The sequence below is a fragment of the Engystomops pustulosus genome, chromosome 1, assembly GCF_040894005.1.
Source record: "Engystomops pustulosus chromosome 1, aEngPut4.maternal, whole genome shotgun sequence".
NCBI lineage: Eukaryota > Metazoa > Chordata > Amphibia > Anura > Leptodactylidae > Engystomops > Engystomops pustulosus.
The window spans coordinates 167,117,822-167,144,542 of record NC_092411.1 but is presented as its reverse complement, the minus strand read 5'-3'; the positions used below and the strand labels follow the sequence as shown (position 1 = coordinate 167,144,542).

General features: G+C 42.2%; 1 protein-coding gene across 3 annotated transcripts in view; it reads right to left on the bottom strand.

The window, feature by feature from the left end:
• LOC140066248 (alpha/beta hydrolase domain-containing protein 17A-like) overlaps positions 1 to 25,617 on the bottom strand; it is a 109,675-nt gene extending 84,058 nt beyond the window's left edge. The window contains exons 1-3 of one of the 3 annotated variants that reach the window (XM_072113822.1): positions 25,079 to 25,617; positions 24,649 to 24,901; positions 17,284 to 17,352 (exon numbers count right to left, since the gene is read on the bottom strand). In XM_072113822.1, coding sequence (XP_071969923.1) covers positions 17,284 to 17,352; positions 24,649 to 24,713 — 134 coding nt within the window. In that variant the 5' untranslated portion in view covers positions 24,714 to 24,901; positions 25,079 to 25,617. Of the gene's footprint in view, positions 1 to 17,283; positions 17,353 to 24,648 lie in introns of all 3 variants that reach the window. The other 2 variants (XM_072113820.1, XM_072113821.1) reach the window with 2 other exon arrangements.
• Between the last annotated feature and the right edge of the window lie 1,104 nt (positions 25,618 to 26,721).

Here is a 26,721-nt window from a genome sequence, read left to right as displayed (position 1 = left end):
AGGGGTGTCCTCTCTCCCCCTTATTGTTTGCGGTGGTACTAGAACCCTTGGCCTGTAGCATAAGAACAATGGATAACATAAGAGGGTTAGTATGGGGGCAGATAGAAAGAAGAATACAGCTGTACGCGGATGATATGCTCCTGTTTCTGGATAATGCCGAGCAGGGGATAAAGGTGGTGGTTTATTTGATAGATAAGTTCGGTCAACTGTCTGTTATTAGAATAAATTGGAGTAAGTCTGCATGCCTACCTCGAGATTTCGCTACATTACCACTGTCCTCTATTGGACATCTTCCGGTAGTAGAGAGGATGCAATATTTGGGGATTATAGTTAGCAACAAGCCAGGTGATTATGTCAACCTTAATGTTAAGCCCCTGATTTGTAAGATTTGACAAAAAAAATTGCTGTATGGAATAGATTGAATCTCTCGTTGGCAGCAAGAGTAGTCATCTTTAAAATGGTAATTTTACCTCAGATTCTATTTATACTTCAGAATAGCCCAATGATAATCCCAAGAAGGAGCTTTTCTACTCTTGACTCTCTCCTAAGACACTTCCTGTGGGACAGGAAAAATGCACGCATTGGTTTGAGGAAATTGCACGCATCAATTGATAAGGGTGGGCTAGCAGTACCGGATTTTATTAGCTATTTTATAGCTGCCCAATGGCAAAACATTATTGATAGTGATAAGGAAATGGTGAGTCCCACACTGAAAAAGAAATATGGAGAAATATAAGAAAGTTTGACTTCAAGGTGGGTTATTTAATATTTGTGCTAATGCAATGGGTTTGGGCTCTTCAGGGTTTAAAGGGCCAGCGTCCTCCTGATTGGCGATGGCATTTCCGTCTCTGCTATATAATCCGGCAGCTCCCAGCATTCCCTGCCGGATCTTCAAGTTATTCCCCCTGAAGTGAAAGTCTCCTGTGTGTCTCCAGCGTGTTCCCGTGTACCCTGCGTTCCAGGTCCTGAATCCTGTGGTCCGTATCCTGAGGTCCGTTCCTGTGTATTCTGTGGTCTGTTCCTGTGTATCCTGTGGTCCAGAGGGTCCACAGAATCTTCCCAAATATACTTTCTAGACTCCTGAATGTGACATTGTTAAAGCGGTTATCCAGTTTACACAAATAAATGCTATGTTTGTGTAAGGAAAATTAATACAAGTATATTGGAAAATTGTAAAACTTTTTATTTTACAAAACATTGCATTTATTTGTACAAACTAAACTCCTTTAAGGAGTTAATTTCTTAGTGAAGGTATTCTCTTCCCTTAATTCTTCCCCATTGTTAGAATAGAATAATAACTTTATTATCCCCATAGGGGAAATTTTAAGTGTCACTGAAAAGACCGCCGTGTTGTTACATGCAAAAATACAACCTCAGATTCCTATAAGTACACACACACACACATATACATATACTGTACAAATTACAATATAAAAATTAAAAAGAACATATTCACAAATAAAAACTATCCCTCAGGCTTGTTTTCTGCGTAACAAATTGCACTTCATAGTCATGGTATTTATTATTCAATTCAGTGTACTGGGAAGCAGGAAAAAATTCCAAATGCAGTGAAAATCGTGAAAAATGCATTTGAGTCGTTTTCTTTTGGGCTTGAATTTTACAGCTTTAACTGTGCGCCACAAATGACATGTCTTCTTTATTCTTTGGGTCGGTGCGATCACCGGGATACCAAATTTGTATAAGTTTTATAATGCTTTCATATATTTACAAAAAATAAAACCTCCTATACAAATTTTTTTTTAGATTTTGCCATCTTCTGGCGCTAATAACTTTTTCATATTTTGGTGTAGGAGCTGTGGGTGGTGTCATTTTTTGCAACTTTTGATGAAGTTTTCAATGCTACCATTTTTAGTATTCTACGACTTTTTGATCACTTTTTATTTTGCCATTTTCAAATTTGGGCGCCATTTCCGTTACGGGGTTAAACGCAGTGAAAAACCGTTATTATATTTTGATAGATCAGGCATTTTCGGATACGGTTATACCTAATGGTGTTTGTGATTTTTATTGTTTATTTATATTTATATTTTTATCGCACATTGTAATCAACGGGTTAAAAGGAGACAGCCTGGCTGTCATGGCAACAGATCGCCACTCTCCGATGACGTCACGGGGAGAGACGATCTCCAACAAGATGGCGGCGCCGCCATCTTCTTGAAGCCACCAGCACCAACTTCCTGGCTATGGAGAGGGCTCATGCATCTGCAGGCGACACGTGACGTGCTATTACATCAGGGGTCGTTAGTACCACTTTCGTAGTATATGTTCTGATCTGAACCTGTAACAGATTCTATGTCAGGAAGACAATTAGGAACCTATACATAAGGATAAGAGAACACCTTAGTTCTATAAGGACAGGGACAGGAGCACCTAGACTCATTGAGCACGTGAGGGAAGCCCATGGGGGCAATATAGAAGCCCTCAAATTTTCAGGCATAGAGATCGTCCCTCCTCCTAAAAAAGGAGGGGACAGACAATGCCTGCTACAGCAGGCAGAAAGTAAATGGATCCTTCGTACAAATGCTATGGGACCTGTGGGTCTTATGGACAAGATAGATTTTGGAGCGTTCTTATGAGAGAGGGGTCATCCAGATGTAGTCAACATAAGCATTGTGTAGATGTGATTTATTAACCCCTAGGCGCACCAGGACGTTATAGTACGTCCCCGGGGCTGGATACTTAACACACGGGGACGTTCTATAACGTCCTGCTTCTGGCACCGGCTCACGAACGGAGCCGGTACCAGAAGCAGCGGCTGTCAGCCGTTTAGCACAGCTGACAGCCTGCGCTAACACCCGCGATCAGAGCCGGCTCCGATCGCGGGTGTTAACCCCTTACACGCCGCGGTCAAGCATGATTTTTGCGCTGTGGATCGGGTCCCCCGTGCCGCTTACCGGGGGATCCGATCCACTTCTGGGCAGCTCCGAGGACTGGCATGTGCCCCGGAGCTGCCCGGTCTCCCTGGCAGTCAGACCCCTTCTGGGTCTGACTGCAAACTGTCTGAGCATGCACAAGCATGCCAGACAGTTTACACTGCTCTACAATAAAATAGCATTGTAGAGCAGTGTATTGAACTTGAACTAGTGATCAGAGCATCACTGGTTCAAGTTCAAGTATGTATAAGTAAAAAAAAGTCAAAAACACTAAAGTTAATACATTAGAATAAATAAAAAATAAATGCATTAAAATATTAAATATAAAATATAAGCCCCTAAAATGTCACTTTCCTATAAAAACACTTAATATATAGTATAAAAAACGCAAAAACACAAAAAAAAACCCTGCATATTTGGTATTGCCGCATCCGTAACAATCTGTATAATAAAACAGAATCGTTACTGCAAAACGTTAAGCAAAAACGTTCCGAAAAAAGATCATTTTTAATTAATACCCTATAAAAAAATGCTCTAAAAAGTAATTTAAAAAATGTTATGCACTCCAAAATAAGCCCACTAAAAAGAACAACTCTTCTCGCAAAAAATAAGCCCCTAACTAGATTTGTCAGCCGAAAAATAAAAAAGTTATGCATATGAAAAGATGGTGATGCTAAAATGAACAAGATTTTCTCCAAATTGGTTTTTATTCAGTACAATTGAATAAAATACACAAAACCCCCACATATTTGGTATCCCTGCGTCCGTAACAATCTGCATAATAAAACAGAATCGTTATTAAATCCGCAAAGTGAACCCCGTAAACAAAAACCCAAAAAGCTCCAGAAAAAAGATCATTTTCAATTAATACCCTATAAAAAAATGCTCTAAAAAGTGATTTTAAAAATGTTATGCAATCTAAAATAAGACCACTAAAAAGAACAATCCTTCTCGCAAAAAATAAGCCATTAAACAGATTTGTGAGGCGAAAAATAAAAAAGTTATGCATATGAAAGACTGTGATGCCAAAATTAACAACATTTTTGCCAAATTACTTTTTATTCAGTAAAAATGGGAAAAAATAAAAAATCTATATAAATGAGGTCTTTTTGTAATCGTGGCAACCCATAGAATAAAAATAATATACTATTTTTATGGTATGGTAAACGGCCAAAAAAAAAAAAAAACATAAAAATCTTCCTGAAAAGTGATGATTTTCATTTCCTCCACCAACAAAGAGTTAATAAAATCTCACCAATTAGCCTATAGATTCCCCCAAATTACGTACCAGAAAAGTGCATCTCATGTGGCAAAAGAAATAAGCCCCTATAGGTCCACATTAAAAAAAAGAAAAAAATTATAGCCTGTACAATGTGACATAGCAAATCTGATCTGGATGGCGCCTCCTTCCCTTCTATGCCCGGCCGTGTGCCCATACAGGAGGTTACCACCACATATAGAGTATCCGTGTACTCGGGAGAGATTGGGTAACAAACTTTGTGTAGCCTTTATTCATTTAATTCATTGTAAATGTTTAATTTTCCACCCAAAATGGGTGTACAGGCAGTCCCCGGGTTACATACAAGATAGGGACTGTAGGTATGTACTTAAGTCGAATTTGTATGTAAGTCGGATCTGGTGTATTTTATAAATGAACAGTAACTGCAGACAATATTTTTTTTGTTTTATATGACAGGCAACTGTGCACAAGCATGTTAAGTTGGTTTTGATGCTTGTGCTCCTGTTCAGATTGAACTTCACTTATTGCCCCTGTGACAATTGGATTTTTAAAATTTTGGTAACCTTTGACCATTTTCTATTCCCCTAGTGGTATATGTACTGTACAGTTTTGTTGTAGTAAAGACCTCACAGTGGCTTTAAGCCCACCACATACAAAATAGAGATAAATAAATTGCATGGTACAAATTAAATGCAACTTCAACAACAGTTTGTCTTAACAATTTTTTTAATTTTTACACTGCGCATATAAACTCAAACATTTTCAAAAACGTATATGTACGCTACTGGTACAAACTTAAACAATCATGGTAGAAGATGAGGGACTTGTTGGAGAGGATGGGATTGGTATTAGAGTGTCAGAGTCTGACTCTGCGGCTGGAGTCGATTTTTTGAAGTAGACATCAAGGGAGGTTTGTACTGTGCCTTTCTTTTTCTCATCATAAATAACCCTGTAGCATCTTAGGCCTTCAGTAACAGCACGGTACACTTTACTGAACCTCTCTGTATCAGGATCCTGCTCCTAAAAGCATCGGCTAAATCTCTTGTACAAAATTTTTTCGACTTTGGAGTTTCCATGTCCTGGTTTTCCTCACTAAATTCTGAGATTTGCTGCTCAAGTTCCATAAGGTCTTCATTGGTTAGTTCTTTGCCATGGGAGCTCAGTAACTCTTCAACATCATTTTCATTGATGTTCAACTGGAGATCATTACCAATAGCAACCACAGCTTTCATGGTTTCAGCGATTTCATCATCTGTAAACCCCATTGGGGGCACAACTTGTTCCAAACTCCTCTCATATTTGTCTCTTTTACTTCATCCCAAGAATCAGCAATATTTTTGATGGCATCATAAATATTAAAGCTCTTCCAGAACTCCCTCAAGGTTATTTCATTGTTTTGCGTAGCCCTCACAGCTTGTGAGAATGTCCTTCTCAAGTAATATGCCTTAAAGGAGGCTTTTACATTGGGGTGCATGTCGTCTAAAGTGTTTGGATGTCCAGGGGCATTGTCAAGGAGAAGAAGAATTTTGAATGGAATATTTTTGTCTAAGCAATAACGTTTGGCTGCAGGAACAAAATGGTTCAAAAACCAATCCTGGAAAATTGCTGCTGTAACCCAAGCCTTTGAATTTGCTCTCCAAATAACAGGAAGAGATGCTTTAGTGACATTACGCAGTGCCCTGGGATTTAGGGAGTGATACACCAGCAAAGGCTTGAGCTTTAAATCCCCAGATGCATTACCCCCAAGTAATAAAGTCAGCCCGTCCTTTGATGCCTTATGCCCTGGTGCATTTTTTTCCTCTTTGGAAATGTACGTTCTCTCAGGCATTTTCTTCCAAAACAATCCAGTTTCATCTACGTTAAAAACTTGGTCTGGCAAATAACCTCCTTCATCAATAATCACTTCCAATATCTTGGGAAAGTCACTTGCAGCACTTATGTTGGCACTTGCTGCTTCACCTTGAACTTTAATATTATGCAAGTTAGCCCTTTCTTTAAAGCGATTGAACCAGCCCTTACTTGCAGCAAAATCTTCATTGCAATCTCCGTCACCTTCTATATGTGCAGCTTTTAAATAGTTGAAAAGGCTTCGTGCTTTTTCTTGCACTAAAGAAAGACTAATGGGCATATTACGTTGATTTTGGTCTTCGATCCAAATTATCAACAGCCGTTCCATCTCGATAATTAAGCCACTGCGTTGCTTGGTAATAATTGTAGCATTCATTGGAGTATGTCCTTTCACATGCTCCATTATTCTATCTTTATCTTTAAAATTGTTGCAATTGTCGACCGACTGTAACCGAGCTCTCTGCCAATGGATGATGGAGTTTCGCCTCTCTCTGACCTCCTTATTATATGTACTTTATTTTCCATTGTGATGGTTTTCCTTTTCTTTGCTGTATCACCAGCACTTGCTTCAGATTTGTTTTTAGAAGGCATATTGTTTCTAGGTGCAAAACGTGCAGTACCTATAAAGAAACACCTTTACTGTTTCAATTGTTCTGTATGTCTGGGCACTGTAGGAAGAAACACCGCCTCTGTGTCTGGGCACTGTAGGAAGAAACACCGCCTCTGTGTCTGGGCATTGTAGGTAGAAACACCGCCTCTGTGTCTGGGCACTGTAGGAAGAAACACCGCCTCTGTGTCTGGGCACTGTAGGTAGAAACACCGCCTCTGTGTCTGGACACTGTAGGTAGAAACACCGCCTCTGTGTCTGGGCACTGTAGGAAGAAACACCGCCTCTGTGTCTGGGCACTGTAGGAAGAAACACCGCCTCTGTGTCTACGCTCTGTAGCAATTGGGCAATTGGGCACTGTAGTAGGATACACCACCCCTGTAGTAACTGGGCACATCAGCAGGTTAGTCTGGGCACTGTAGGATGAAAGACCCGCCTCAGAGATAACTGGTGCAGAATAAAACACAAGCCACTGCTATACAAAGCCACAGGTAACCAAGGAAACAAGGGAGATCACACGAGATCTCACAAGCGCATGCGTCCTTAGTTACCTATGATTATGGTTAGCAGGGGCTGAAACATGACATCAGAGGACATCCACCCTCCGGCGAGATTGCGATGCTGCCGCTGCCATCACTGAGGACGCGGCAGAATCTGTGCCCACACAGAAGCATACAGAAGAAGCAGCTGGTATTGCCGACGCGTCCTTAGTTACCCCCGAGATCGCGATACTGCTGCCATCACTAAGGACGCGGTCGCGGCTTGTACAGGCTTCTGTGCCTATACAGAAGAAGCAGCGGGTATCGCTGTCCTCGTCCTTAGTTACCTCCGCCGAGATCGCGATACTGCTGTCATCACTAAGGACGTCCTTAGTGATGACAGCAGTATCATGATCTCGGCGGAGGTAACTAAGGACGCGGTTGGCAATACCATCTGCTTCTTCTGTACAGACACAGAAGCGCTGTAGAAGCCGCGACCGCGTCCTTAGTTACCTCCGCCGAGATCGCGATACTGCTGTCATCACTAAGGTGACAGCAGTATCGCGATCTCGGCGGAGGTAACTAAGGACGCGGTCGGCGATACCCGCTGCTTCTTCTGCATAGGCACAGAAGCGCTTTACAAGCCGCGACCGCGTCCTTAGTTACCTCTGTGCGCTGAAGCTACAAGGCACAGAACTTAGGACACCATCTGCGATCTGAGTTACGGGCCACTCCTAGATGCAAACGGGGCTCTCAGCTGCGCATGCGCAGGCCAGGACCCCGTTCGTATCTACGGGTTGTTCGTAACTCGAAACCGCGTAAGTCGGGGACTACCTGTATTGTGAAAAAATATTACAATCTGCAGACTGCACCTCCATTTTGTTTTAACCCCTATAAAACACGTAAAGCGTTAACAAACTTCTTAAAAGTGGTTTTTCATACGTTGAGGTGTGTAGTTTCCACAATGGGGTAATTTACGAGTCTAGCTATTATTTAGGCCTCTCAGTGTCAATTAGAAGTTGAGCAGGTCCATCTAAATACGGGTTTTGGTGATTTTACAAAAAATGTGAAAAATGATACCGAAATTCTGAGCCTCATAACATTCTAGTAAAATATGTGGAATCTTAAAAACCATGGCAACATAAAGCAGACATTTGGGAAATGTAAGTTATGAATTTATTTGGGTGCTATGACTGTCTGCATCAAAAGTAGAGAATTTAGAATGTTGAAAATAAAGAATTTTTCCAAATTTTTGCCAAATTTTGTTTTTTTTCATAACTAAACGCAAAAGATTTCATCCAAATTTTTAAACTAATTTGAAGTACAATGTGTCACGAGAAAACAATCTCAAAATCCCCTGGATATCTCATAACCACTTATAGTGACACAGGTCAGATTTGCAGAATGGGGCCGCATCCTTAAGGCCAAAAGAGGCTGAGTCCCGTAGGGGTTAAGCAGGAAATTGTATTACCGTATTGTTTTTAATTATCTTATATATAATGGGGTTGTGCACCTCGGTACCATGTAGGTATACACTTTGTGAAAAAGTACTTACGGGACGACTCCCGTTTTTCCTTCGACCCCCGCCCCCCCCCCACCCCCACCCCGTATCGTTTACCTGCCTCTGACCTTTCCGTTTGTTGCCCATGATTGGGCGCGGCTTCGTATCAGCGTTTGGATGCCATCTGTCTGCACCCCACCACGGTCTGTAGCGCACCCGCTCCTAAGTGTCGTCTTCTGGTGACGCTCAGCCGCGTTTTCACGGCAACGCGGCAGTGAGGGGGTGTGGCTCCCGGTCACGTGCCTGCCCGGCGTTCTGGAGGCCGAGGTAGGCGGCACTGCTGCCTAAGATCAGAATGGCGTGCCACGGCCCCAGACAACCACCTGCTGGACGGGCCAAGATTTGGTGGGTGGAACTACTAGGCACCAGGTGAGTTTAGTGGTCCGGGCATAAGGATTGGTGGGTTAAAGGTAGACTTCCTGGGGACTGAGATTGATGGCCCTCCTCACCTATCATGAGGCCTATTTACTCTGGAGGGCATACCCTAGTAGGTCTGATGGTGCATAAATACCCTTACACGTTTTAAATCACTGACATCGGAGGCCGGAAGAAGCGCGGGTCTGCGCGAAACGGCCGTTGCCACCGACTACAGGCATTCTGCCTTCACCCCTCCCTCCCTTGCATGCACAGTTGTGAGTATGTCTTTGCTCCTGTAATGTGAAATAAAGAGCAAGAAGATTTTTTATTGAAGATTGGTGAGTGCCGTCCATTCCTTCTCTGAATTTGAATGTCGTTAAAGGGTTAAGCTGAAGAAACCTGTCAATAAAAGTGTGGTAATCAAAGATCCACTGTATCAGAGTACCGACATACCCCCCAATTCATCACACATTAACCCCCATTATCCCCTTGATGGCCACCCATGCGGGTTTCTACGTCGGTCATTAACCGTTTTTCCGTCAGCTTAACCCAAAGAACAGTAACACATGTGACGGCAGTCATATGACAGCCAGGCCCCTGTTTTAACAGTCTGGATCGGAATACTGTGGCTGCAGGATCTATGTATCTGACGAGGGAAGGGGCTATCTTCCTTGTCCTCCGACATCCCTGGCTAGAACGAGCAGTCAGCCTATGCAAGTGCATAGGCTGATTCTTCTAATGAACTGCAGTACATTGGTATGAACTAGTGATGAAATGAGCTCTAGTTCATATGCTAGTAATGTACAAATTTAAAAAAAGTTAAAAAAAAAAAAAAATCATTAAAAATGTCCCAAAAACTAATATAAAACAATATATAATTTTTAAAAAAGTAAACATGTTAGGTATCAACATGGCGTATAAGACTACTTTTTAACCCCTTAAAATAATGGCTACAGTGGGGGGTCGTCTTATACGCCGGATATACGGGGGCCGCACTGTGTGAGGTGTTTTTTTTCCCCGTCAGTGCGCAGAGAGCCGCTTCCTGTGACCGCGGCGCATGCGCGGCAGTCCACCTCTCACAGTCATTAGAAGAGGCTTAGTACGCGCTGACGGGGCGGCGCGCTGTATGCTAATGCAGCCGCCCTGTCACAGCGGTCGGCGTCACAGAGCTCGGGGTCACAGGCGGCACTTACAGAAGCATGTCAGATCTTCATTAATATCGCAGCTTACAGTTATGATCACCAGGCACTTGCTCTCTTGTTTGTTTTGCAAAGTTTTAAGCAGACTTTTTTTCATTTGGGAGAGGGGTAGTCTTATACAGTGAGTATATACCAAATTCTATATTTTTAGGGCAGAAGTTGGGGGTCGTCTTATACGCCCAGTCGTCTTATACGCCGGCATATACGGTATTCCAATCTATAAAAATATAAGAACAGTTATTCATGGTGGTGAACCCCAAAACACCCGAATCGCCACTTTTTTGCCGTTTTGCAACACATTTAATAAAATGTGACTAAAAGGTCACACAGTCCCCAAAATAGTAGCAATTAAAATGTTAGTTCATCACGCAAAAAATTACATCTTTTGCCAACTCCACACTAAGTATGAAAAAGTTATTGGAGTCACAATATGGCAAAATAATGACATTTACTGCATATATTTGAGTGTAAGTATAAGCCGAGTTTTTTAGCACAAAAAATGTGCTGAAAAACCCTATCTTGGCTTATATTCGAGTCTAATAAAATAAAATGTACTCACATTCCAACGCCCCCCTGGGAGGTCCTCTTCTGTCCATCGATGTTTCGGCTGCCTCTCTTCTCCGATGACGGCGCACGCACTAGAACGTCAGCAAGCCGTGCTGACACAAGCGTTTTTAATGTGCTTTAAATTGCAACAAAAATGCGACATGTGGCACTGGTCTTAGAGATGCCATTTGGAGCGCACAGTGAAAGATTTAAAAACAGAGTCCACAAGAAAATCGAGCAAATGCCGTTTCTTGCATGGAATGCATATAGTTTAACCCCTTAAGGACGCAGCCATTGTACAGCTTAAGGCTCAGTCCCATTTGAACACTGTTACTTATCAAAGCGATTCTGAGATTGTTTTTTTCCCCACATGTTGTACTTCATTTTAGTGGTAAATTTTGGCTGATAAGTTTTGCGTTTATTTACAAAAAAAAAAGAAAAAAATTATGAATTTTTAGAAAAATTTGCCATTTTCGAAATTCAAAATCACCGCGTTTTCAGGCAGATCGATTTACCACCTAAATAACTTGCCGAATAACATTTCCCAGTTGTCTACTTTACATTTTCATAATTTTTTTAATGTTTGGATAATTTATTTTGACGTCTCGCGGCCTACAAATCGAATAACGATTTTCCGTATTTTCAGAATTTACTATTTTGGGGATAAATACTGTTTGAAATTAAATTTTACATATTTAGCATCAAAAACCCCCTATATAACCAACCCATTTTCAAATCTGCACCCCTCAAACTATCAGAAACAGCATTTACAAAGATTGTTAACCCCTTGAGATCTTCATAGTAATTGAATCAAAATGGCGGTGAAATTTAGAATGGTCAAATTTTGTCGGTTATACGTTCATTTAGCCCTAAAATTTACACATTTCCAAAAGATAAAAAGAGAAAACCCACCATAAAATTTGTTCTACAATTTCTCCTGAGTGCAGAGATCCCCCACATGTGGCCGTTACTTGTGTTATGGGGGCACAGCGAGGCGCAGAAGGGAAGGAGCACCCTGCAGCTGCCAGGATTTTAGTTTTCTCGTTGCCCCCTTTTGAAGGCTATAAAATTTTCGCTTTTCCGTTATTTGGGCCATGTGATGGCATTTTTTTTGCGCGATGAGATGCTTTTTCCAGTGTTACCATTTTGGGGATGGTATCACCTATTGTTGAAAATTTAGGAACTTTTTTTGAGGTCATGAGTAGAAAAGCATCAATTCTGTACTGGATTTTTTACTTTTTTTTATTTCGTGTTCACCGTATATCCTAATAATCCTGTTATCTTTATTCTATGGGTCAATACGATTACGGGGATACCAGACATGAACATTTTTTCTTATGTTTTACTAAATTTGCCAAATAAAACCCTAATATGGGGAAAAATCTATCATTTTTGCATCGCCGTCTTCCAAGTGGCATAACATTGTTACGTTTTTGGCTACAGAGCAGGTTGATGGCTTGTTTTTTGCGGGACATGTTGTTCTTTGCAACAGTATCGTTCTGGAGTACATATGTTTTATTGCATTTTTAGTGGGATATAATAGGTAAAAATCATAATTTTTGGCGGGTTTTTAACATTTGTTTTTACGGCGTTCATCATATGGGTTCAATAGTTAGTTTTATTCTACGGATTGTTACGGACGCGGTGATACTATATATGTGGGGTTTGTGTTATGATTTAGACTTTTTTGAGCGTTATATGTCTCTTTATATGTTTTGGGGCATAAGCCCCAAAACATATAAAGAGACATATAACGCTCAAAAAAGTCATTTTTATATATATATATATATATATATATATATATATATATATATATATATATTATAACGCTCAAAAGGGCATTTTTAGTGATTTATAAAGTAATTTTTTATTATTTTTTTACATTTTTTTACTTGATCCACATGGGATATGAACAAGCAATCATCTGATTGCTTGTTCATGATAATACTCTGCAATACTGATGTATTGCAGGGTATTAGCAGTGCCAGCCTATGCAGATGCATAGGCTGACACTTTGCCTTTAAGATGACGTCACAGACGCCATCTTAAAGGCACTGCCTTCAGGCTTCTCTGGGGTCCCGATCGGACCCCAGAGGTGCCAAAACATCCCCCTACCCCGAAAACGGTGCGGGGGACCGATCGTGGGGTAAAGACTCCCCGGAAGGCATGTTAAATGCCGCAGTCGTGTTGACCGCGGCATTTAACGGGTTAAACGCCCGCGATCGGACCCCGCTCCGACCGCGGGTGTTAGCCGGGGATGTCAGCGGTAAATTACCGCTGAAATCCCGCGGCTAACGATGCCGGTTCGGCTGCTGTGCAGCGCTGAACCGGCATTGTCTCTGCGCAGTAGCTGTACTGTGCTGAGCGCTATTCGCGGGACTCAGCGCAGTACAGCTACGACGCAGAGCGGTAAGGGGTTAAAGTACTACTGGGGGCAGTGCTGTATACTACTGGGGGCAGTGCTGTATACTACTGGGGGCGTCTGTGACCAATGCATTTCCCACCCTCGGCTTATACTCGAGTCAATAGGTTTTCCCAGTTTTTTGTGGTAAAATTAGGGGCCTCGGCTTATACTCGAATTACCGTATATTCCGGCGTATAAGACGACCTGGTGTATAAGACGACCCCCCTACTTTCCTGTTTAAAATATAGAGTTTAAGATATATTCGCCGTATAAGACTACCCCTTTTCCAACGCATACAAAACACAAGTAAAAATTAAAAAAAAAACAGATTTGAATTTAACATGGTCCTTTTTTTAATTTAAATTCTTATGACATGCAGGTATATAGCAGGAAAACTGTCGCTCATAAACCTAAGGCATACAACAACAACATTACCATTACAGCACAGCCCCCAGTAGTATACAGCACAGCCCCCAGTAGTATACAGCACAGCCCCCAGTAGCATACAGCACAGCCCCCAGTAGCATACAGCACAGCCCAGCCCAGCATTAAAAAAAAAATAAACTTATATACTCACCCTCCGGTGGCCCCGATGTGCTGTGCTGCGCTGCGCTGCTCCCCCGATGTCCGCGCGGCTCGTCTTCAGTGTTCCGCGCCGTCTTCTTTCTTCTGCTGGGCGCCGCCATTGATCTTCCCCGGCAGGCGCCTAGTATGACGCGCCGCTGCTGACGTCATACTAGGCGCCGCCCCGGGGAAAAACATGGCGGCGCCCAGCAGAAGAAAGAAGATGAGCCGCGGAGACATCGGGGCCACCGGAGGGAGAGCATGCGCCGCCATCTTTTTGAGGCTGTGAAAACACCCGCGGGTGTTTCCGGCAAGCCTTTGCTGCAAAATGCAGCAAAGACTTACCGGCTATGGTGAGGGCTCAGCCCGTGAGCCCTCTCCATGCAGCGCGATCCGACCGCCGCCGTGAATACACGGCGGGCGGGCGGGATTGCCGGCGTATAAGACGACCCCAGACAAGGCAGAAGATTTTTCTGTCCTTAAAAGTCGTCTTATACGCCGGAATATACGGTACTCAGTCATAGCTAATAAAGGCAAGTGGCATTTACTCAGTCATAACTAATTTGGTGGCAATCCAAAAGGTCCCACTCATGATCACATGTTTTGGCATCTTTGTGTTTCCAACAAGTTAACTAAACGTAAAGGAAATGCAACACTGCCTCAACATGCGATCAGAGGTGGAGCCTCTGGTTTGCGTTTCAAAATGCAACCAAAATGCAACTTGTGAACGTGGTTTTTGAGGCTCTGCAATCACATCATGGCATCTGACAACTATTCTTTTAACTCCTCAGTGAAAGCCCATACAGATTTTCCTGTCGCTGACTAAGGGGCCTTAGACTAGATTTCTCCGTCGGCCTAACCTAAGGACTGCACAGGCCCCCTCATGCAGGGAAAAGCTTTTCCCCCTTAGATCCTGCGGTCATTGTAGTGACTGCGGGAACTATATACCTGTAGAGGGTCTCCCTCTCCTCCCGGCACCCCGAGATGCGATCTTGGGGGCCCGTCTTCACTGCCGGGCAGCGCTGAGTGTAATATAGAGTGCCATTTAGAAAACGTAAAAATGGAGCCCAAAAGAAAAATGGCACAAATGCGGTTTCTTGTCAATTTTAGCGCATTTTTTATTGTATTTCCACTTCCCAGTGGAATAGAAAATGCCGTCACTTGGAAGTACAATTTGTTAAACAGAAAACAAGCCTCACACAGCTCTGTATATGGAAAGTAGGAAGCGATAAATAGAAAGGGGTTAAAAAGTTAACACATTCTTGGGGATAAGGGTTTGTGGTACCTGAGGCCACATTCACACATGGCATTTTGGTTGCGTTCGGAAACGCAATCCAAAGGCTCCACTCGTGATCACATATTTTGGTAACATTGGGGCAGATTTATCAAGTGTCTGAAGGTGAGAATATTTCCAGTTGCCCATGGCAACCAATCACAGCTCCCCTTTAAAATATTCATGAGCACTGGTAAAATGAAAGCTGAGCTGTGATTGGTTGCCATGGGCAACTGGAAATATTCTGACTTTCAGACAGCTTGATAAATCTCCCCCATTGTGTTTCCAACACGTTAACTGAACCTGAAGGAAAAGCAATCTTACCTCAACATGCGATCGGAGAAGGAGCCTTTGGACTGGGTTTCAAAACTCAACCAAAATGCTGCGAGTGAATGCGGCTCCAGGGGCTCTACAAACACTTAAAACTATTCTGCCCTACAAAAGCTCAATGGCGCTCCTTTCCTTCCGTGCCCCGACAGCAGGTTACATCCACAAGGAAAAAAATGCTCAATATATTCCTAGATGCATTTTCAACTTTTATTCAGTTAATGTGGGCACATTTTGCTAAATTGGGCTAAATGATTGCAACAATAATAAATATTAGTGAATTCCAAATCAAACCTTCATTTTGTTTGAATTTCTGGAAAATACAAAAAGGGTTAACAAGTTTCATACCTGCTGTTTTGAATATATACCCCAAACACAATATGTCCTCTAGCTCTTTTCAGGAGAATTCCCCCCTGCGCTTCAATTTAACACCCAAACATAAGGGGAACTCAAGGTTAATATGTTTAACCCCTTCCCGACGCGCGCCATACTAGTACGGCGCGCGCCGGGTCCCGGTGCATGGAGAGGGCTCGCGGGCCGAGCCCTCTCCATAGCCGGTAAGTCTTTGCTGCATATTGCAGCAAAGGCTTACCGGTAACACCCGCGATCGGTGCTAACACCGATCGCGGGTGCTTTCACCGCGATCACCTCCAGCAATGCTGCCGGAGGCTTCAAAAAGATGGCGCCGCATGGGCGCCGCCATCTTGGCGCGGATCTTCGCTCCCCGATGACGTCACGGGGAGCGGTGATCCGTTGCCATGACAGCATCGGGCCTCACGAAGGCCCGAAGCTGTCTCGTTTTAACCTATTCATTACAATGTGCTATCAGCACATTGTAATGAATGAGGAGTAAAATCCCCATATACTGCCATATTGCAGTATGGCAGTATATGGTAGGATCGATCAGACAACCTAGGGTTAAAGTACCCTAGGGAGTCTGAAAAATAGTTAAAGTAAAAGTAAAAAAAAGTTTAAAAAAAAAAAATTATATTAAAAAAACCTAAAAATTCAAATCACCCCCCTTTCCCTAGAACTGATATTAATATTAATAAACAGTAAAAATCATAAACACATTAGGTATCACCGCGTCCGAAAATGTCCGATCTATCAAAATATAATAACGGTTTTTCACTGCGTTTAACCCCGTAACGGAAAATAGCGTCCAAAGTCAAAAATGACATTTTTTTGCCATTTTGGAAAATATAAAAAAATTAATAAGAAGTGATCAAAAGGTAGCACAGTCCTAACAATGATAGCAATGAAAACGCCATCAAAAGTCGCAAAAAATGACACCACCCACAGCTTCGTACACCAAAGTATGAAAAAGTTATTAGCGCCAGAAGATAAAATCAAAAAAAAAATTTTTGTACAGGAGGTTTTAATTTTTTTAAATGTATGAAAACATTATAAAACCTGTACAAATGTGGTATCCCTGTGATCGTAGCAACCCAAAGAATAAAGTAGACATGTCATTTGGGGCACACAGTGAAAGCTGTAAAATCCAAGCCCACAAGAAAACGTCGCAAATGTGTTTTTTCACCATTTTCACTGCATTTGGAATTTTTTTCCCGCTTCCCAGTATGCGCCATGGAACATTAAATACCGTCACTACGAAGTGCAATTTGTTACGCAGAAAATAAGCCATAACAGAGCTCTTTATGTGGAAAAATAAAAAAGTTATAGATTTTTGAAGGTGGGGTGTGAAAAATGGAAGTGAAAAAACTAAAAAAGGCCAAGTCGTTAAGGGGTTAAAAATCTTATAAATTTTTTTATTTCATATCGATTAAAACAAATACAAACATTAACTTCAACAGATTAAAAGATGGTCCCAAATTGATGGGGGAGACCTCAGCAATTCATCTCAAATGTATTCATTGTACTTTTGAACATTGTACTAGGCAATAACGTACATTGTACTAGGCAATAAAGTGCTAGGCAATAAAGTGCATTTTCTAACTACAATCAATGGTCTGAGGGTTATTACCTTGCTGTGGCTGATTGTCTGCCCCGCGCCCCGACGCGCGTTTCGCTCTCTGCTTCCTCAGGAGGCGTGCTGTTTTGAATAGTTTAAGGGGTAAAGTTAATAGAACGGGGTAATACGTGGGGGGTTTCTATAAACAGAACTTCCAAAACCCCTAGAGAAATGAAATGGTCCTTAAAATAATGTATTCAAAAATTTTCTTGAAAATTTGAGAGAATGCTGTTCGAATTGTGGTCTTTCTATCGTCATAATAAAACAAAAGGACACTTCTAAAATGACGTCAAAACAAAGCTTAGATATGGTAAATGTTAATAACTAATTTGGGTAGCAATACTATCACAGTTTGCAAAAAAGAACATTTTGAAATTTGAAAATAGCATTTTTTTTTCAAAATGTTTACAAAATTCACCTTTTTTCATAATTAACCCCTACCCACACAAGGACTTGATAGTACTTCCCTACGAGTAGATACTTCCCGCACCGGAACGTGCTATAACGTCCAGCTTCTGCCACCGGCTCATAAAACAGAGCCGGCACCAGAAGCATCGGCTGTCAGCTGTCTAGTACAGCTGACACTGCGCTTTAACACTCGCGATCAGAGCCGACTCCGATCGCAAGTGTTAAGTCATTACAGTCATGGCCAAAAGTTTTGAGTATGATACAATGTTCATTTTTACAAAGTCTACTGCATCAGGTATTATAATGGCAATTTGCATATACTCCAGAATGTTATAAAGAGTGATCAGCTTATCAGCAATTAATTGAAAAGTCAATATTTGGCTAGATAAGGAACTTTTCCCCCAAAACACATTTCAACTTCATTGCAGGACTGGCTTAAAAGGAGCAGCTAACATTGTTTCAGTGATTGCTCCATTAACATGTTGAGGACAGGGCTGGAGATCAATCTGTCATGATTAAGTAAGAATCACACCACTGGACACTTTAAAATGAGGCGGGTGCTTGGCATCATTGTTTCTCTTCTGTTAACCATGGTTATCTCTAAAGAAACATGTGCAGTCATGATTGCACTGCACAAAACTGGCCTAACAAGGAAGAGTATCGCAGCTAGAAAGATTGGATCAGCAAGCGCCAGAACCGTCTCTTAAAAGTGTTTCAGCTTCGGGATCAGGCTACCAGCAGTGCAGAGCTTATTCAGAAACTGTAAAAGGCAGGTGTGAGTGCATCTGCACGCACTGTGAGGCGGAGACTCTTGGAGCAAGGCCTGGTGTCAAGGAGGACAGCAAAGAAGCAACTTCTCTCCAGAAAAAACATCAGGGACAGACTGAGATTCTGCAAAAGGTACAGGGAGTGGACTGCTGAGGACTGGGGTAAAGTCATTTTCTCTGATAAATCCCCTTTCCGATTGTTTGGAACATCTGGAAAACAGCTTGTTTGGAGAAGACAATGTGAGCGATACCACTAGTCTTGTCTCATGCCAACTGTAAAGCATCCTGCAACCATTCATGTGTGGGGTTGCTTCTCAGCCAAGGGAATCGGCTCTCTCACAGTTTTGCCTAAAAACACATCCATGAATAAAGAATGTTACCAGTATGTCCTCCAAGAGCAACTTCTCCCAACCGTCCAAGAGCAATTTGGCCTGGAAACTCCCCAGACCTTAATCCCATTGAAAACTTGTGGTCAATCATCAAGAGATGGGTGGACAAACAAAAACCAACATATTGTGACAAAATGCAAGCATTGATTGTGCAAGAATGGACTGCTATCAGTCAGGATTTGGTCCAGAAGTTGATTGAGAGCATTCCAGGGAGAATTGCAGAGGTCCTGAAGAAGAAGGGTCAACACTGCAAATATTGACTTGTTGCATTAACTCATTCTAAATGTCAATAAAAGCTTTTGTTACTCATAATATGATTCCACTTGTATTTCTGTATGTGATAAAAACATCTGACAAACACACAGAAACCAGAGTGCAACAGATCATGTGAAAATATAATGTTTGTGTAATTCTCAAAACTTTTGGCCATGACTGTACATGCCGTGGTCAAGCATGACCCCGTGTGTAAAGGTCTTCCCTCTATGGATCCGCTTGCCGGGGGATCCGATCCACTTGTGGGCAGCCCCGAGGTCTGCTGAGTGCCCCAGGGCTGCCAGATGTTCGCAGCAGTCAGACCCCTTCTGGGTCTGACTGTAAACTGTCTGTGCATGCGTCTGCATGGACTTGAACCAGCGATCAGAGCATCGCTGGTTGAAGTTCAAGTATGTACAAGTAAAAAAAAAGTTAAAAAACACTAAACACTACACATTAGAATAAAAAATAAATGAATTAAAATATAAGCCCCTAAAATGTCACTTTTACATAAACGTCACATAAAAACTAAAATAAAGTATAAAAATTGCAAAAACACAAAAATAACATAACGATTACTGGACCTGCATGGTAAACGCCAGAGGAAAAAAACGCAAAAAACATTTTTAATTAATTCCTATAAAAAATGCTCTAAAAAGTGATTAAAAAAATGTTCCGCACTACTAAAAAGAACAACTCTTCTCACAAAAAAGAAGCCCCTAACCAGATTTGTCAGCCGAATAATAAAAAGTTGGATGTGAAATGAAAAGAACGGGATGCTAAAATGAACAAGATTTTCTCCAAATTACCGTATATACTTGAGTATAAGCCGACCCAAGTATAAGTCGAGGCCCCTAATTTTACCACAAAAACCTGGGAAAACCTATTGACTCGAATATAAGCCGAGGGTGGGAAATGCATTGGTCACAGCCTCCCCAGTATATAGCCTGCAGGACCCTGCCCCATAGTATATAGCCAGCGCCTGCCCCCCCCCCCGTATATAGCCATATCCCCGTATATAGCCCATATCCCCCGGGAAAATATATCCAGCCCCCTCCCCCAGTCTATAGCAAGCAGCAGGGGAAGCCAGAAAGGTGAGTTTTGATATATTTTTTTTTACTCGAGTATAAGCCAAGTTTGGCTTTTCAGCACATTTTTTTGAAATATATGAAAACACCTATCACTTGGCTTAGCGACGCCCCCTGCTCCTCTACAGCTAATCCCCAGTGAGGGGAGTTATTCATATATTTGATAAGGACACATGGAGGAGCAGTTTCCCAAGGTTGGGGGGGGGAACTGCTTCTTTCCAGCCACTCCCAGGGGACGAGTGCCTAGTCACACAGCAGATGCTAATGAAAGGAACAATATAACATATCTTTTTTTCTGTAAAACCATTTTTTTTTATACAAAAACACTTTGGCAGTGTATGTACTATGCTCTGTGGGGACTGGGGGAGTGCTAAAAATGGGTCTCCTGGTGACAGGTTCCCTTTAAAGGGCACCTACCACCCCGATTCTACCTATAAAGGTAGAAGGGGTGGTAGGTGGATGAATGGGACGTGAGGATAGCCCTTTTTTGGGCTAATCCTCACGTCCCGGGTGTCTTTTAGAAAACTTTATTACATGTATATGCAAATTTTTTTTATGCGGCTACTGGGGCATGGAGTAGCCGGACATGAGGCTACTAGTTGCGGCTACTCCACGCCCCAGTAGCCTCTTTATTCCGCCTACCAGGTAATCTACCAGGAGCTGCGCGCCCTCGTCCGGGTCCCATGCGTTTTGCGGCAGCAGCATGCGCAGTAGCCGGGGGACTCGGATGAGAGCGCGCAGCTACCAGGAGCTGCGCGCCGAAGATTACCTGGTAAGCGGAGTAACGCGGCTACTGGGGCTTGGAGTAGCCGCGACTAGCAGCCTCATGTCCGGCTACTCCACGCCCCAGTAGCCGCATAAAAAAATTAGCATATACATGCAATAAAGTTTTCTAAAAGACACCCGGGACGTGAGGGTTAGCCCAAAAAAGGGCTAATCCTCACGTCCCATCCATCCACCTACCACCCCTTCTACCTTTATAGGTAGAATTGGGGTGGTAGGTTCCCTTTAAAGTGTTTTTTTGTACGCTGAGGGATGTAGTTTCCATAATGGGGTAATTTATTGCTATTACTTGCTATTATTTAGGCCTCTCACAGTCAATTAAAAGTTGAGCAGGTCCATCTAAATATGGGTTTTAGTGATTTTCCCACAAAATTTAAAAATGGCACCGAAATTCTGAGCCTCATAACATTCGAGTTAAATATGTGGAATCTTAAAAAAACATGCCAACACAAAGCAGACATTTAGGAAATGTAAGTTATGAATTTATTTTGGTGCAATGACTATCTGCTTCAAAAGTAGAGAATTTAGAACTTTGAAAATAAAGAATTTTACTAAATTTTGGCCAAATTTCATTTTTTTCATAACTAAACACAAAAGATATCATCCACATTTTTAAACTAATTTGAAATATTTCATAGCATTCCAAAGCTATAAGCATTTTTAGTGACACAGGGCAGATCTGAAAAATGGGACCGCATCCTAAAGGCCAAAATAGGCCCGTAGGGGTTAAATTCAAAATATATCAACCAAATTCCCCACTAACTTGAAGTACAAAATGTCACGGAAAAACAAATTCCAAAACAATTGGGTAAGTTATAGCCTTCTAAAGTTATAACCAGATAAAGTGACACATGCTGGTTTTGAAAAATAGGCCTTGGTCATCAAGGAGCAAATGAGCTTGGTCACTAAGGTGTTAAAATCTGCCCTACAAAAGCTAAATGGCCCTACCTTCATTTTGTTTGAAGTTCTGTAAAATACTTACAGAGAACCCGTCAGGCAAATTACCCCCCTAAACTAAATATATTTTTATAAACTGCCATTAGAAAGCATTGCCTCTATCCCTTCATTGTCCCTCTACAAGACTGTAAACTTAAGCATTGAGGTCCTAAAGCTGTATGCAAATGACCTGTGAGATCTCCAACGAGTCATTATCATATCCAAGCTGTCCAGCTTATTCATGAGTGAGAGGCACAGCCACACACCCCAGTGCTTGACTGACAGCCTGTATATTGTGAGGTATAATGGTGTAATGTCTCCTCCATGTGCTTCCTGGTGCTGGCGGCCATGCCCCCTGCAGCCTGTGTGTGGAGATACAACTCCAGGCAGCCATGTTATAGCAGAACATTTCATGTTCATGTGAAGCTGATGTCTGTGTCTCACATGTGTATGGGAGGAGAGAGGAGGACAGCAGATAAAGCACAGACACTAGCAATGCTTTACTATACATTACACACAGACATGAGCAGGGGGAGGATAGGGGAGGGGGAACAGTGGTTACATCACTTTCTCTGACCATGTGACCAGCCTCATTTACATAATAAAGAAAAGATGATTTTATAATGATTAATGTATAAATTGATTAGATAAAGGATGGGATGGGATCCTTGTGAGCTGCTCCAACAGGTAGTGGTGACAGAAATAGACCTGATGACAGGTGTGCTTTAAAAGGTTAACAAGCTTCTTAAAGGAAACCTACCACGCGCGGCTCTCCTTCACTTCCTATGTAGCCGCACGTATGGTAAGCGCCGAGCGCGTACCTCCCTGCGCCGGCTATAAAGTTTAAAAAGTGTTTTAAACCGCGATACCGCGGTTTAAAACACTAACAAAAATAAGCTCCGGCACCAGCTCACCCTGAGCTGGTGCCCGGTATTTCCATCAGAAACCTGCCACTTCAAGTGGTAGGTTTCCTTTAAGTGCTGTTTTGAATAGTTGGAGGGGTGAAGTTAAGAAAACGGGATGATATGTGGGGGGTTTCTACTAACAGAACTTCCAAAGCCCTATAGAAATTACGGTAAAATGGTCCCCAATATAATTGATTCTAAAATTTTCTTAAAAATTTGAGAGAATGTTGTTCAAATTGTGATCTTTCTTGGGTATATTAAAGTGTTCTTAAGTTATCGAAGGGAACCCGTCACCAGGGACCTCATTTTCACTAAAGACAGGTGACAGAAGCCCATAACAGCTGCATTGTTAATATGCCTTTCTGCTTTCTCTAAGCATTTGCATTACAATTTAATTATGTGCTATAACTTACCTTGCACCCTGACAGAATCCTCTGTGTAGTCCTAGCGGTTGGGCTTTGGTTTAGATGCATTTAAAAAAACAACAACATGTGACTTGTCTGTGCTGTTCACTCCACAGCCCCAATTTTGTGCTCCTGTACAGCTCCTACCCCACTGATGTCAGCTCACTAGGCTGTGACCTCTGTGAAAAAGCAGGAGGGAGGAGCTGTAAAGGAGCACAAAGGTGGGGGCCAAGAGCTGAGCTCTGCAGCACAGACAAGTCACATGTTGTTTTCTGAAATGCATCTACACCAAAGCCCAGCCCTTAGGACTACACAGAGGATTCTGTAAGGGTGCAAGATATATTATAACACACAATTATATTCTAATGCAAATGCTTAGAGAAAGGAATATTTACAATGCAAGTGTGATAGGCTTCTGAAACCTGTCTTTAGTGAAAATGAGGTCCCTGGTGACAGGTTCCCTTTAAAGTTATTAACGGATAAAGTGACGCATGTTGGTATTGAAAAAAAGGCCTTGGTCATCAAGGCACAAATAAGGGTTGGTCACTAAGGGGTTAAAGCAAAAGAACAACACTGCTTAGGCATTGCATTTTAATATGCTACAATGTAGAACACTATACTAAATCATTAGAAAAACAATACCTTGCCCCAGGGACGCATCATATGTACATGCAGGCAATCCTGTTTCAACAGCTACTTTTGGTCATAAACACTTCTATATTGTCCAGGTCATGTTGAGTGTACTGGAAGTTAGCGGCATCAGTTAAATGAAGTTTCCATCGCCTGTCAACCCCTTTACCTCTTCCAGGTGTAAGCCGTGTAGAAGCATTTTGCTCTGGTAAAATGGCATAGGTTGGTATAGGGGGCAGGAATGCTAATTTTGCAGCAATTCTGCCTGGACATGGCGGCAACAAAATAAACAGCACAACTCCTTTATAGAAAATCCGTTCATCTCTCAAAACAAAAATTGTTACTGTGAAATATAGACATTTATGCCAGGGGTTGTGTAGTCCTAGGAGATGGGCTTTGGTTTGGATGCATTTCAAAAAAACAACATGTGACTAGTCTGTGCTGCTCAATCCTCAGCCCCCATCTTTGTGCTCCTGTACAGCTCCTACCCCACTGATGTCGGCTCACTTGGCTGTGACCTCTGTGAAGAAGCAGGAGGGTGGAGCTGTAAAGGAGCACAAAGGTGTGGGCCGAGAGTTGCGCTCTGCAGCACAGACAAGTCACATGTTGTTTTTTGGAATGCATCTAAACCAAAGCCCAACCCCTGGGACTACACAGAGGATTCTGTAAGGGTGCAAGGTAAATTATAACACATAATTATATTCTAATGAGGTTGGTCACTAAGGGGTTAAAGGAAAAGAACAACGCTGCTTAGGCATTACATTTTAATATGCTACAATGCAGAACACTATACTAAATCATTAGAAAAACAATACCTTGCCCCAGGGACGCATCGTATGTACATGCAGGCAATCCTGTTTCCACGGCTACTTTTGGTCATAAACACTTCTATATTGTCCAGGTCATGTTGAGTGTACTGGAAGTCAGCTCCATCAGTTAAATGAAGTTTCCATCGCCTGTTAACCCCTGTGCCTCTTCCAGGTGTAAGCCGTGTAGAAGCATTTTGCTCTGGTACAATGGCATAGGTTGGTATAGGGGGCAAGAATGCTAATTTTGCAGCAATTCTTCCTGGACATGGCGGGCAACAAAATAAACAGCACAACTCCTTTATAGAAAATCCGTTCATCTTTCAAAACAAAAATTGTTACTGTGAAATATAGACATTTATGCCAAAATAACCATAAACACTTATATTTCACTCTATTTCCACAGAGTGAAGCATTTTAGTATAAAATGAGAATATACCTCTGTTGATATCTACTGACAGAAAAGTTTTGAACTGCTTCAAATAACATATCGTCTATGAAGAGCTGTAGCTTGGATTAGCCTGTCCCTGTCACTCTGCTTCTATTTACAGTAGGAAGCAGTAACAACAAACTTAGGAAACGAAATGTGACGCATCCGCTGATCTCTAATCAAGTCTATCGGCCGTGCAGTAGAATGGTTGTGACTGAGACCCAGGCCGTCCCAACCTCCGTCCCTAATTTTCCCTTTCAGTCTCAAAGGCTTTCAAAGGACCGGATATGACTCTGAGGCTGGAAGTGACGAAGGAAAACAAGGATGGACCGGAGAGGAAAGCAATACGAGCTGAGCAGGTGGTGTCTGGCATTATAAGCGGCAGCCAGTTCAGGACTGAAGTGTCAAATGACGTGCACGTTTCTTCGCCTCCTTCTGTTTATATTGAATTTCTTTCGAATTTTTGTCACTTAATTGTTATTAGTCATACAGAGTCGTAAATATAGTTTTATGCTAGTCTGAAAGGGAAAAAGTCCATATCAACTATTCAGACCGCAATTTTTAGTTTCAATTGAACTTTTCAGCAATGTAAGCAGTAATCTAATTGGCTGAGACGTTGCAGACGTTGTCTTCAGTTTAGTTTTTAGGACCATATAGATCTAGCCATCTCTTCATGATATTTACTCATTCCCTGAGGACTCCGTCCTAAAGCTGAAATGTCCTCAGCCGGTTCAGTTCATGTAGTGTGCAGTACTCATAAGAGGACCATCTTCAAGAACAGCCATGATAACGAGGTGTTTCTATTTCTAGTTAAGCATGAACCTCAAAAATAATATCACCATCAGCCAGAGAACATATATGATATGGTTATATTATCAGCATCAGGCAGAGCTAAAATATTATATCACTATCAGGCAGAGTGCATATATTAGATCACTATCATGTAGAGAGCACTTATAACATCAGGCAGAGCGCATATACACTCACCGGCCACTTTATTAAGTACACCATGCTAGTAACGGGTTGGACCCCCTTTTGCCTTCAGAACTGCCTCAATTCTTCGTGGCATAGATTCAACAAGGTGCTGGAAGCATTCCTCAGAGATTTTGGTCCATATTGACATGATGGCATCACACAGTTGCCGCAGATTTGTCGGCTGCACATCCATGATGCGAATCTCCCGTTCCACCACATCCCAAAGATGCTCTATTGGATTGAGATCTGGTGACTGTGGAGGCCATTTGAGTACAGTGAACTCATTGTCATGTTCAAGAAACCAGTCTGATGATTCCAGCTTTATGACATGGCGCATTATCCTGCTGAAAGTAGCCATCAGATGTTGGGTACATTGTGGTCATAAAGGGATGGACATGGTCAGCAACAATACTCAGGTAGGCTGTGGCATTGCAACGATGCTCAATTGGTACCAAGGGGCCCAAAGAGGGTCAAGAAAATATTCCCCACACCATGACACCTCCACCACCAGCCTGAACCGTTAATACAAGGCAGGATGGATCCATGCTTTCATGTTGTTGACGCCAAATTCTGACCCTACCATCCGAATGTCGCAGCAGAAATCGAGACTCATCAGACCAGGCAACGTTTTTCCAATCTTCTACTGTCCAATTTCGATGAGCTTGTGCAAATTGTAG